Below are 13,326 nucleotides of genomic sequence, written 5' to 3'. Positions count from 1 at the left end.
TCCCAACCAACATTCGCCATGAGAACACAGCCCCACTCCTCCACAGCTTGCCAGGGACTTGCCCAGACCTGGGTGATCCCGCCCCACCCCACCCCACCTCCAGGCACCACTTCCTTATGCCCTGGCCACATGAGACTCCGGCCGTTTCCAGAATGCACCTCTCTTCAGGCAAGGCTGGCTCCACAATTTTCGAGGCCCAGTGCAAAACCAAAATATGGGACCCCAGCTGTGAACAGAGACGTTGGCCCCATTCCCACAGGCCCCACCACCTCAGCCCATGGAGGACAGGCCACTCTTGAGCAATGGCCACCCAAGAAGTGACCTGGCTGCCACCCTGGACAGAAGGCAGGGCCTGGGGCCCCCGCGGGAGGAGAGCAGGCAGCTGAGAACCTGTCCCAGCAGCTGGGGAAGGGACAAAGGAAGCATAGCCCATGAGCCCAGACTCCAAGCCCCAGGACACAATCTACAGTCCCAGCAACTCCACTTACAGAACACCAAGGCCAGGATAAGACGATGAAGAATCTCAAGACGGTGAGCTCAGAGCATCCACCCCAATGGGCCCTTCTGAGCGCAGGGCCCTGTGTGACCACCTGGTTGCAGGCTGGAAAACGGGCCTGTGTTTTCAGGCTGCTGCCTGCCCTGTATCCTCGGCCTGGGAAGCCCTCAGCCCCTACCCGGGCAAACATCTCTTCCTCTTCCCAGCCTGCACCGCCCGCCCTGGCTCTCTGCAAGGCCAGCTTGTGCAGGGAGCTGGGGTGGAGGGTGTTGGCTCCGGCTGGGAGGGCCCTTCCTGCCTGCCTGTGAACATGTCCTTTACACGGGCTTCCAGGGCCTATGCTCAGGCCCAGGCAAGGTGGCACAGCTGAAGGGTGGCTGCCTGAGCTGGTGAGGGCCCTGCCTCCGAATCTTCAGGATCCCTGCAGACCTAGGCATGAATCATCAGAGAGCATTCCTCCACTCGACCCAAACTGCCTGGAGCACCAGTCACCAGATCTGACCCTGGTGTCTGAGAGCCACTGTGTTCTGACAGCCAGGGAGACTCAGGAACAGATCTGGCCACTAAAGCCCAACCTATCACCCATCCTTACTTTATTTCCTGCCATCACCAGGTGCAGAGCAGCCCTGAGCTGGTCTGTTCACGTCTCCATAAGCAGATGGCTTGGCTGGGACCTCACAGGGACAGGGAAGGGGGCAGTTGGAGGATGAGGGGCTGCTGGGCCATAGGCCTGAACTCCTGGCAGTCTCAATGGCAGCCGAAGCAGAGTCCTAGACAGCCAGCAAAGGCTCACGGTCAAGGAAGCGATGCAGGAGTTCCCACTTCAGGCTCTGGGCAGGGCCAGGGATTAACCCAGGGATTTCACACACCACAAAGAGCCTCAGACTGGCCTCTTCCCTGCAGCCCTGGCTTCTCCTCTAGGCACCACCTGAGCCACCCACCTAAGTGGCCAGGCTAGGAGCTGGGAGGGGGCTCATAGTCAGTGTGTGCACACTGCGAGCCAAGCTACACGGCCCCGTGGAATGTATCACCCATTAGCCTCCAGACAACCCTGTGAGGTAGGTGCCAACACCTCCAGTTTGCAGATGAGAAAACTGAGGATTCCTGAAGCTCAGTCCTGCGCGCCCGTGAAAGTGCTGGAAAGCCACTGGGTTGGGGTTCACATGCAGCTCCACTGACTCCAAAGCCCCTACCCCATCCCCCATCTCTCCTCCCTGGCACAGTCCTCCCAGAGGGAAAGTTGGTAAGGCTGAGAGGGTCCACATCTCTCTCTGCACGTTAGACCGTGAGCCCCAGGTCTGCTTTGCCCACTGCTGTGGCCCCAGCTACTGACCCAGGGCCGGGTACACAGTAGGTGCTCAATAAATGTATGTGACATGAAGAACAGTGGGTGAGGACCACTCACATCTCTGTCGGGACCCTGCTTGGGAAGGCCTCCCACGACAAGGATTCCCCCAGGAGGACAATGGCCAGGAGACTGGGAGGGGACAGCAGCGAATGGGAGGAGAGGCTAGAGCACACGCGTGACGGAGCCCACTATTCCCGCTGTGAGGTCACACTCAGTGCTGGGGGAAGCAGCTGGATGAGTCCCAGAGAATCATTCACTACAGCGTGTATCTTGGGGACACAGATTCACAAACCACAAAGCACCACGCCTGCTTTACAGGAACCCCAGGAAAGCAACAAGAGTAACGTTTCTTGAGGGTTTACTCTGGGCCAGGCTCTGCCCTTAGCACCTCCCACGGAATGTGACGTCATAAGCCGGGGTCCCAGGTTTGGGGTTTTCAGGTACACACCGTGAAAAAGCACCCACTTGTAAGTGCATCTTGAGTTCTCCTTGTTTCAGAAAAATTTCAAGCCCATACTAAACCCCCCCCCCAGGGAGGAGCTTATCCGCCATTTTCCATACACATGATGTATGTAGAAGCATGATCCGTCACCGCACCTGCACTGACCTTACCCCCTGACAACCACTGCACCTGCACTGACCTTACATCCCCATGACCACCACGCCTGCACTGACCTTACCCTCCATGGCCCCCACACCTGTACTGACCTTATCCCCGACAACCACTGCACCTTATACCCCCATGACCACCGCACCTGCACTGACCTTACCCCCCCACGACTACCGCACCTGCACTGACCTTACACCCCCATGTCCACCGTGCCTCCACTGACCTTACCCCCCATGGCCCCCACACCTGTACTGACCTTATCCCCCCACAACCACTGCACCTTACACCCCATGACCACCGCACCTGCACTGACTTACCCCCACGACTACGCACTGCACTGACCTTACACCCATGACCACCACACCTGCACTGACCTACCCCAACAACCACCGCACCGTGCACTGACTTACACCCATGAACAAACCACACCTGCCTGACTTACCCCAAACGACCACCAAGAGGCACCTGCACTGACCTTACCCCCATGAACCACACCAGCGCCTGACACTGACCTTACCCCTCCATGACCACCACACCCTGCACTGACCTTACCCTCCATGACCCACCGCACCTACACTGCTTACCCGCCATGGCCACCATGGCCTGCAACTTGAGCTTAATACCCCCATGGCCCAAAACTGCCACTGACTTATACCCCAAGACCCACTGCCCTCCTGACCTTAACCCCTCCATGACCACCGCACCTGCCTGACTACCTTCCCATGACCACCGCACTCACTGACCTTACCTCATCCATGACCCACCGCGCCTTGCACTGACCTTAACCCCTCCATGACCACTGCCGGGCACTTGACCCTTACCCTCCCATGACCCACCCGCACCCTGCACTGGACCTTACCCCTGCCCATTGGCCCGTGCCTGCACTGAGCTTAACCTGCCCCATGACCACCAAGCCCTGCACTGACCCTTAACACCCCATGAACACCGCGCCTGCACTGACCTTACCCCCCCATGACCACCGCGCCTGCACTGACCTTACCCGCCATGGCCACCGTGCCTGCACTGACCTTACCCCCCCATGACCACTGCGCCTGCACTGACCTTACCCGCCATGGCCACCATGCCTGCACTGACCTTACCCCCTCCATGAGATGGCTCAGCCCAGCAGCCCCGTGAAACCCTGGGATCCCCTCTGCCCGGGAGGCGCTGCTTTGGGGACCATCCCTCGTGTCCTCCTTACTTGCTGCAAGTCCTACAATCCCCTTGTTAAGCCCTTCTTGGCTGTGGTCACTGGACTGTCACCCACCACACAATTGAACCTGCCCACTGTGTGAGTAACAACATGACAGCAGGGTGTGACTCTGAGCCGGACTGCTGGGCTGCAGCCCTGGCCCCGCACAACAGGCTGTGTTTTTGGGAAACAACTTCTCTCAGCCTCAGATTCCTCTTCTGCCAGATGGGCACTGCCCCATCCCCTACCTCCTAGGCCACCATGAGATTTGTACCCATTGAACATACAAAGCTCTCAGAACAATGGCGCAACCACTGCAAACGGCCGTCCCAACTAAACCCCAAGGCAAAACGCAAGGCGGCTCCTGCCATCTGGCCCTTTCTACAGGCGCATAGGGTGGTTCTCAACCAGGCTGCTGTCGCCTGTCACAGCGATGCCCCAAATGTTGACCAACAGGAGGGACACATTCCTGCTTCTTAAGTGCAGCTGCGGGTCACTGTGCTCTGGGGTCTCAAAATGGGTGTGGTGGGGAGGAGCCTGCTCTGAGTGACAGGGACCACAGAGCCAGCTTGGCACCCCCAAGAAAGATCACCCCTCCCAGGGCCGGGAGCTGTGCCTGGTGGCACCAAAGGCAGCAAAGGCGGGTGGGGTTCCACTCACATGGTGCCACCTGGGAGGCTTCCCACCCTGAGACAGCCTGCGCCGCTCTCCAGGGCAGTGTCCTTTGAGATCTCTCAGCCCCTTGAGGAACCCCCCACCAAGTCTCATGTTCTGAGGGTGAAGACGGCAGTGAGGAGGGGCTGAGGCAGGCTGCAGGGGCCCAGAGGTGCTGTGCAGCTTCACAGAGGAGAGGACGTCAGAGCCAACCTGGGATGGCAAAGGCCATCTGCCCAGAGCAAAAGACTGAGGTGCAGGAAGACCACCAAGTGTGCCCCAACCGAAAGGAAGGGCATCCAGGAGAGGGCGGCTGACTCACATCTACAACTACCGGGAAACAAACAGTCCCTGGTCACCCAGATAACAAGGGACTTGAACGAGCAAAGCGGGAATGAGCATGGGTTTCTTTCCCTTTTTCCGTTTTTTGTTTTTTTTTTTTCTTGGCTAACACTTATTGAGCACCTAAATGTCCAGGTTTCACGACTTTCACCAAAAGATCCTGCAGGCTGTTTGCAGAGCAGGTGCTCTGTGAACCCCAGCTCTTCCTCAGTTGCTGTTATTATCATTATTAGGGGGCAAAGTTACATTTCCAACATACATCCACTTAAGGTAAAGCCCTGAGTGAGTCTCCCCACCTCGTCACTCGGTCCCCAGCATTCTCCAAAGAAGGCTGATGAGCGAGCTGTGGTTAAAATGGGGCAAGTGAAGAGGTTCAGGCACCAGAGCCGGTGGCCCAGGTCTGGAGCAGGTGGCAGCTGGCAGATACCGGATGCCCCATCCTGCCCGTATTCACAGGGGCCTTCTCAGCTCTCATTCCCCGAGGCTGCACGTGATAGAACCCACTCAGCATGGATTCCATTTTCCGGAGTGTAAATAATTTGAGGATCCAGTGCTTTGCAAAGGGCAGGGGGCTGACCCTGTGACATTGTCGGGAAGGTTTAGCAATCAAGGGCTGCATCACCAGGTCACCCTCTCCCCCATCACCACAGGTTCCCTCCAATGACACCAACTTATCCTCTCTAACCCGAACACAGCACTTTACAGATGGCCTGGCCATGGCAAGTGCGATCTATGCTCCTGACAACTGCCTTGGTTATGATCGTCATCCCCAGCCCATAGAAGAGGCTGTGAAGGCTCAGAGAGGGTGAGGGCTTTGTCCAGGGCTGCCCAGCAAAGTCAGAGCTGGAGAGGAAGCCATGTTTCCCGATGCCCAGGCCAGGGCTCTCACAGCGTTGAGCAGCCTCGACCTTGCTGGGAAATAATTCCTACCCATCCCAGACCAGACTGGGGCACCCTTGACCCCCATTTTGGGCCAGGCCTTCCAAACACAGAAACAAAAGGGCAGAACTCAGCATCTCCAGAATCCAGCTGTCTGGGGAGGCACAGGCTCATTTCCACTAGGAAAGGGGGATTCGCCTTCTCTGAAATGCGCATTCCACTCTGCGTGTTTAAAGGCAAAGTAAAGACATTCCCCAGAAGCATTAAAAACAAGGAACAGAAAAGTCCAAGGATCACAGTGTCCAGTCCCTGGCTTAGAAGATGAAGCAGTGTCTGAAGGCGCCTGTTCTTCCCAAATTAAGCCAACAGCCGCCATCTGCATCACTGCGGCTGCCTCCTCCGCTGCCACCGCCATCACACACATGGCCCCTGCTCCCTGTTCCTCACACTGCCAGCCAACATTCTGAGTCAAGGCCCAAGGCAGCAGCACCAGGGGGCCAGGTGTCTGTGCCCTAGCTGCAAGGGAGGCTGGGAGACACGTCCCCAGCATTGTCGCTCTACTCATAGAGTGGGAGGTGAGCTCAACACAGGTACTGCACTTCACAGTTTACACGGCACGGTGAAGCCCACGCTCTGCCCTCAGCATGGTGCAGGGAGGCAGGGGTAAGCAGGAGGATGAGAGACAGCTCTGGTCATGAGTTAATGACACAGAATTCGGAAAGGCTGGGCTTGCAAACGTGACTTTAGAAAGCTTTCTATTTCTAAAAGGTGGATGCTATTGAAGAATTCACAATCATCTCAGGCTGTAAATGAAAGTAATCCTAAGAACACATGCCCGAGACCCAGAAGAGAACACTGCAGGAGTGAAAACAAACAGCCCATGTCATACAGGTTGGTCACCGCCAAATCCTCTTAGGCTCATGAGCATAAGCTTTGAACAGGATTCTAAACTGCAGGGCCTCCCGGCCTCCCTCAAACAAGGCCATAAAACGAACCAGCAAAGGTCTGTCTCCAGCAGAGAAGGGAGACCCCTCGGTAACTCCTCACAAAGACCTGTCCTCCTGCCCCAACAAAAGGTACCCCGGCACAGGCAGAACAACTGTGGGGTGCCAGGGCCTTGTACCCACGGGTCCGATACCAGCCATCCAGGGCCCGGCACCCCACGGCCGGCACTGGGCCTAAAGAAACGTACTGTTTTATGTTGTTAATGCCGGAGACGCACAGCTACTTAAGCCTGCCTGGGGACCGTAAGTCTGCAGTTGACATTGCCATCCAAATGCAGGACTGCAGACTTGAAGACTCTCTAAAGATGTTGTTTGTGCCTTCAGTAAGAGTAGAAACCCAAGATGGCAGCACATTATTTATAACTGAGCACACCTGGAAACGCTCTAGCGTCCAACACAGGAAATTGGTTCAATAAATACAGGCCTGTTGACCTGGGTAGCCGTTACAAAGCAGGCTGCTCAGTGAAAAGGTATGTGTGAACGCACCTCCAATACACACACACATCCCAACACACACACCCCAACACACATACCCCAAACACACACACCGCAATACACACCCCAACACACACACATCCCAACACACACACACAACACACATACCCCAAACACACACACCCCAATACACACACCCCAACACGCACACACCAACACAAGCAAAACACACACACATCCCAACACACACACGCACCCCAACACACATACCCCAAACACACACACCCCAATACACACACCCCGACAGGCACACATCAACATACAACAAAACACACATCCCAACACACACACACACACCCCAACACACATACCCCAAACACACACACCCCAATACACACACCCCGACAGGCACACATCAACATACAACAAAACACACATCCCAACACACACACACACACCCCAACACACATACCCCAAACACACACACCCCAATACACACACCCCGACAGGCACACATCAACATACAACAAAACACACATCCCAACACACACACACACACTCCAACACACATACCCCAAACACACACACCCCAATACACACACCCCAACATGCACACACCAACATACAGCAAAACACACACACATCCCAACACACACACACTCCAACACACACACCCCAATACACATACCCCAAACACACACACCACAATACACACACCCCAACACATACACATCAACATATAGCAAAACACACACACATCCCAATACACACACACCCCAACACACATACCCCAACACACACACCCCAATACACACACACCCCAACATGCACACATCAACATACAGCAAAACATACATATATCCTAACATACACACACACCAACAAGCACACCACACAGCAACACACACCCCAACACACATACCCCCAAACACACACACCCCACTGCACACACCCCCCAATACACACGCATCAACATACAGCAAAACATACACATCCCAACACACACACACCAATGAGCACACCACACAGCAACACACACCCCAACACATATACCCCAAACACATACACACCCCAATATACATACCCCAACACTCATACCCCAAACACACACACACCAATACACACACCCCAACACGCACACATCAACATATAGCAAAACATACACATATCCCAACACACACACACCAATAAGCACACTACACAGCAACACATATGCCCCAACACACATACCCCAAACACACACCCCACTACACACACCCCAACATGCATACTCCAAATACACACACACCAATACACACACCCCAACACGCATACTCCAAACACACACACACCAATACACACATCCCAACACACACACACCCCAACGCACATACCCCAAACACACACCCCACTACACACACCCCAACATGCATACTCCAAACACACACACACCAATACACACACCCCAACACCACACACCGATACACACACCCCAACACACATACTCCAAACACACACACACCAATACACACATCCCAACACACACACACCCCAATACACATACCCCAAACACACACCCCACTATACACACTCCAACACGCATACTCCAAACACACACACATCAATACACACACCCCAACACGCACACATCAACATACAGCAAAACATACACATATCCCAACACACACACACCAATAAGCACACCAACAGCAAAACACACACCCCGCAACACACATACCCCAAACACACACACACCCCAATACACACACATCCCAACACATATACCCCAAACACACACACACACCAACACATACACACATCAACAAGCACACACCAACACACACCAACATACACACCAACATACACATCAACACATACACTAACACACACACTTACATACACACACACCAACAACACACATCAACACACAACACACACCAACACATACACATATCAACGAACACACACCAACACACACAAACACAATAAGCACACCACACAGCAACACACACACATACCCCAACACACATACCCCAAACACATACACACCCCAATACCTACACATATCAACACACAAACCAACACACACATCATACATCAACACATATGCTAACACACACCAACATACACACACCAACACACACACAACACACACAACACACACACCAACACATACACATATCAACAAACACACATCAACACACACACCCTAACACACATACTCCAACACACATACCAACACATACAGCACACATACATCAACAAACACATCAATACACACACCCCAACATACATACCCCACCATACAAACACATCAACACATACAACACACACATCCTAAACACATACATCAGCACACACATATCAACATACACATATCAACACACACACTCCCAAACAGATACACACCAACATACACCCCCCAACACGCACAGCCCACACACTCCCTCGGGTGCCTTCCTGCACCCTGTACTTCACGGTGACAACCCCATCTCCGCATGGCTGCCCTGGTTTTCTCACGGCACTCGCACCCAGTCGGGATCTAGTTAACAGATTGACTCTGTCTGTCTGGGTCTGCTGCTCAGTGTGAGCCTCGAGGGTCGTCGTCCACTTGCCCACTGCTGCGACCCCAGGGGCCGGCCTAGTGCTGGCCACGGCGGGCAATCAACACTGTTGGCCCAATGAGTAAACAATGCTCCTGGCCCCTGCCCCAGCTACCTGACAAAGTGACCCTGCCACAGTCCACAAGGAGGTGGCGCATGAGGGGGGCCTCACCCATCGGCCCAGGAGACAGAGGCGGCGATGGGGGCTGGCGGGGTAGGGTCAGGGCCCAGGCGGCAGGAGCCAGGGTCAGGGGCCCAGGGGCCAAAGCAGGGGAAGGGCCAGATCCCAGCACGGTGGGGTCGGCTTCCCGCTGTCAGGCTGGCGCTGTGTCAGGCGCCTGCGACCCACAGCCCATGACCCCAAGCTCACCGGCGCTGCTGCCCGGCTATGAGAACAGGCTTCTTACCGGAAACTTCCATCAGCTGAGGTGGCCTCAACGTGTCCGCCTCACGCATCCTGAGAGAGGTGACTAACACAGGTCATTTCAAAAAAGGTCTTCTTTCTATTTTACTTCTATAATCAGAAAAAAAAACTACAGTTGAGCAATAAAAGAGCCTTGGTGCATGCATGCCGCCACACATCACATGCAACGCGAGCACCGCCACCCACGGCCACCCTGGCCGATGCCCAGCGCAGCTCCAGCCAGCCCTGGGCCGGAGTTGGAAACGCCTCCCTCCTCCCGGCTGCAGGAGCCGCCTGAGCCTCAGCTTCCAAATCTGTGAAATGGGGACAACACACCACCTTCCCCTCGGGCTATTTTGGCCCCAAATGGGGTGACTCCTCCCCATCTCCCCTCTGTCATTTGTCTTCAAACCTCACCCCTCAGCAGCTATTTCCCCACAGCCTATGAAATCCCTCACTAGGGACTCCAGGTCACTCCCCACTTAAAAACATGGAACTGGAAGCCCCTCCCCACCTCGCACAGTCCCACAGCCCACTCCGGCACAGGGGCAGCTTTTCCTGGCTGACTTCTGAGCCTTTGGATGAGAGTACATGGCTACTGAGGTCCCACTGCGGCTCAGCTGAACTATTGCCACCTCCAGGAAGCCTTCCCTGATGCCCTGTGGCAGGGACAACACCCCACACTGCAGTCCACTGAACTAACACTTACCTTGAGGTTGCTTGGCTGCCTTTATCACAGTGTTAGCCCTGCACCACCCCCACCCCTGACAGCTTCTTTCCAGCTCCTTCCATAGCATCTGACCATCATCTTTTCCCCACCTCACTCTGTGTAGCTTGAGGAAGAGATGAGGGTTTGGTAAATTATCAATAGACACTGAAGGAGAGCCTCTAAGCCTCAAGGTGAAGAATAGGAACTATAAGCCCAGGATTATGAAAGGAAGCATCGCTGTCTCAGGGGCACATATAATTTTATGGGTAACTTCAAAGAAGGTAAGATATTTAGAGACGACTTTGAGTTTAACAGATTTCAACAACTAGCATGCACAGTGCACTTTCCTAACTATGTAAAGAACTCTTACAAATAAACAAGAAGACAAAGATGAAAAGCTCAGTAGAAAAGTGAGAAAAGGAGACTCACAAGTCATTCACATAAAAAGAAACACACACAAAGAAAGAAAAAGAAACAATTCTTTAATTCATATAAGAAGAAAGGCAAGTGAAAAAAGGTGTGTCCACTCTCATCATTTTAAAAGAATGTGAATTAAACCAGAAATGTTGCACTTTTCAAACATGGCAGTGACCAAAAAAAAGGTCCTGCAGCCCATTCCCCGCAGGAGTGATATCACTGTGGGAAGCCCCTCCTGTGCAGGGTGGGTGGGGTGGAGAAGGGGTCACCTCCACAGGGGGCAATTTGACAATGTGAGGCTTCTCAACGCACAGGCCTCTTGTCTTCTAGGGATTCAGGTGTAAATCTCACTCTTGTGTCAAGAACAATCATTTCCAGTGTTGTTTGTAATGGCAAGTATTGGTAAACGACGTACATGGATATCAGCATGGACCTGGGGAAATAAGACATGGCCACCTATCAGTGGATGCTAAGCAACTGTTGAACAGAATGAGGCATTTCTATGTGTGTGTGCCAATATTGAAAGATATCAGGTCGGGCACGGTGGCTCACACCTATAATCCCAGCACTTTCGGAGGCTGAGGTGGGCAGATCACCTGAGGTCAGGAGTCCAAGACCAGCCTGGCCAACATGGTGAAACTCTGTCTCTACTAAAATTACAAAAATTAGCCAGGCATGATGGTGGGCACCTGTAGTCCCAGCTACCCAGGAGGCTGAGGCAAGAGAATCACTTGAACCCAGGAGATGGAGCTTGCAGTGAGCCAAGATCACTCCACTGCACTCTAGCCTGGGCAACAGAGTGAGACTCCCTCTCAAAAAAAAAAAAAAAAAAAAAGGAAGAATGACATCAAAGGGGAAAAAATCAAGGTGCAGAATAGCATAGAGGTCTAAAAACAAAGGACACACGTAAATGCTCATCAGTGCAGAGAAATGTCCGGAGGATGCACAGGCAGTTACATGGGGAATGGCTCTGTGGTTGAAGGAAGAAGAGAGTGTACCTTTCAGTTCACCTCCTCTGTTTGGTTCAACCGTTAATTTTTACACACCATCTAAAACTTTGTTTTTAGTGGCATGGCAATTTACAGATTAACCCTTTCCATAAATATTATTCAGCCCGAAAAAAAGAATAAAATTCTGACACATGCTGTAATGTAGACGAACCTTGAAAATATTATGCTAAAGAAAATAAACCAGTGGCAAAAGGACAAATACTGTGTGATTCCACTTATATGACGTCCTGGAGGAGTCAAATTCATAGAGACAGGAAGTGAAATGGGGGTTACCAGGGCTGGGGTTGTGGAGAGTTGGTGTTAATGGGTATAAAGAAAAAGCGCTGGTGACGGGTCGTGGAGATGCTTGCACAACAATGGGGATGTACCGGATGCCACTGAATTAGACATCGAAAATGTTTAAAATGATTAGTTTTGTGTTATGTACATTTTACCATATTAAAAACAATCCAAAAAAAAGTTCTGCATTCGTCATTCCATTTAATCTTCCCGGGGGTCACTGAGGCGGGCACCCCTACAAGTTGAATGACTTGTCTCAGGTCCCACGGCTGGGACGTCAGATTTGGGAATCAAATCCAGATTCCCCTCTTCCTGGCTCTTTACCCCACCCCACGGCCGCTTCCTCAGGGTAGAGATATCGGCATGTTGAGGTGCCCGCCGCCCATCTGCCAAGTTCCACCGACACACAGGTGCATTGAGCCAAGTTCATCGCCCCCGGCGACGGGAACGTTTCAGAGCAAAACGGAAACATACAAGGATGATTTAACAATCTGTGTTATGATGGCGCTAAACACACCCAGTGGTGGGAAGGGAACAAAACCACCTGCTATTTTCACTAGGCAAAGAAAAAGGAGATGAGGTCATGTCATCTTCCAAACGCCAATAACGTGGCAAATGAAATTGTGAAATAAAACCTCAAGTCATCCTCTGTGGCAGCAGATGCTCCCTTGGCCGAAGGGGCTCGGGGTTCAGCCTTGGAGCGGTGGCACCACCCACACCACGGGCTACGTGCGTGAAAGAGCCGGCCGCAAATGCAGTCTGTCCCTCTAACTTGTTCTCGTTACAAAGGCAGCAGATGCGAGGAGCTGGCCACTCCCGCACCGTCGTGAAATGTCCTCCCCACCCTGCTGCTTGAGCTCCTCGTGGGCAGGGACCTTGTCAGTGTATCACTGCTGTTTCCCGGTACCTGCTCAGAGCAGGTACTCCACAAACATTGAGCCCGTTACACAGTGAGTGATTTATTAT

At 53.1% G+C, this 13,326-nt stretch overlaps 1 protein-coding gene across 1 annotated transcript in view; it reads right to left on the bottom strand.

Moving 5' to 3' along the window:
• Positions 1-13,326, bottom strand: part of LOC108516076 (serine/threonine-protein phosphatase 2A 55 kDa regulatory subunit B gamma isoform-like) — a 198,547-nt gene that overhangs the window by 156,736 nt on the left and 28,485 nt on the right. The window contains exon 2 of the mRNA XM_017853384.1: positions 9,950-10,056. Within this exon, the coding sequence (XP_017708873.1) occupies positions 9,950-9,998 (49 nt within the window). The 5' untranslated portion in view covers positions 9,999-10,056. The remainder of the gene's footprint in view (positions 1-9,949; positions 10,057-13,326) is intronic.

This window comes from Rhinopithecus bieti, unplaced genomic scaffold (genome assembly GCF_001698545.2).
Source record: "Rhinopithecus bieti isolate Rb0 unplaced genomic scaffold, ASM169854v2 scaffold_35903, whole genome shotgun sequence".
NCBI classification, from domain to species: domain Eukaryota; kingdom Metazoa; phylum Chordata; class Mammalia; order Primates; family Cercopithecidae; genus Rhinopithecus; species Rhinopithecus bieti.
This window is presented reverse-complemented; position numbering and strand designations above follow the sequence as displayed.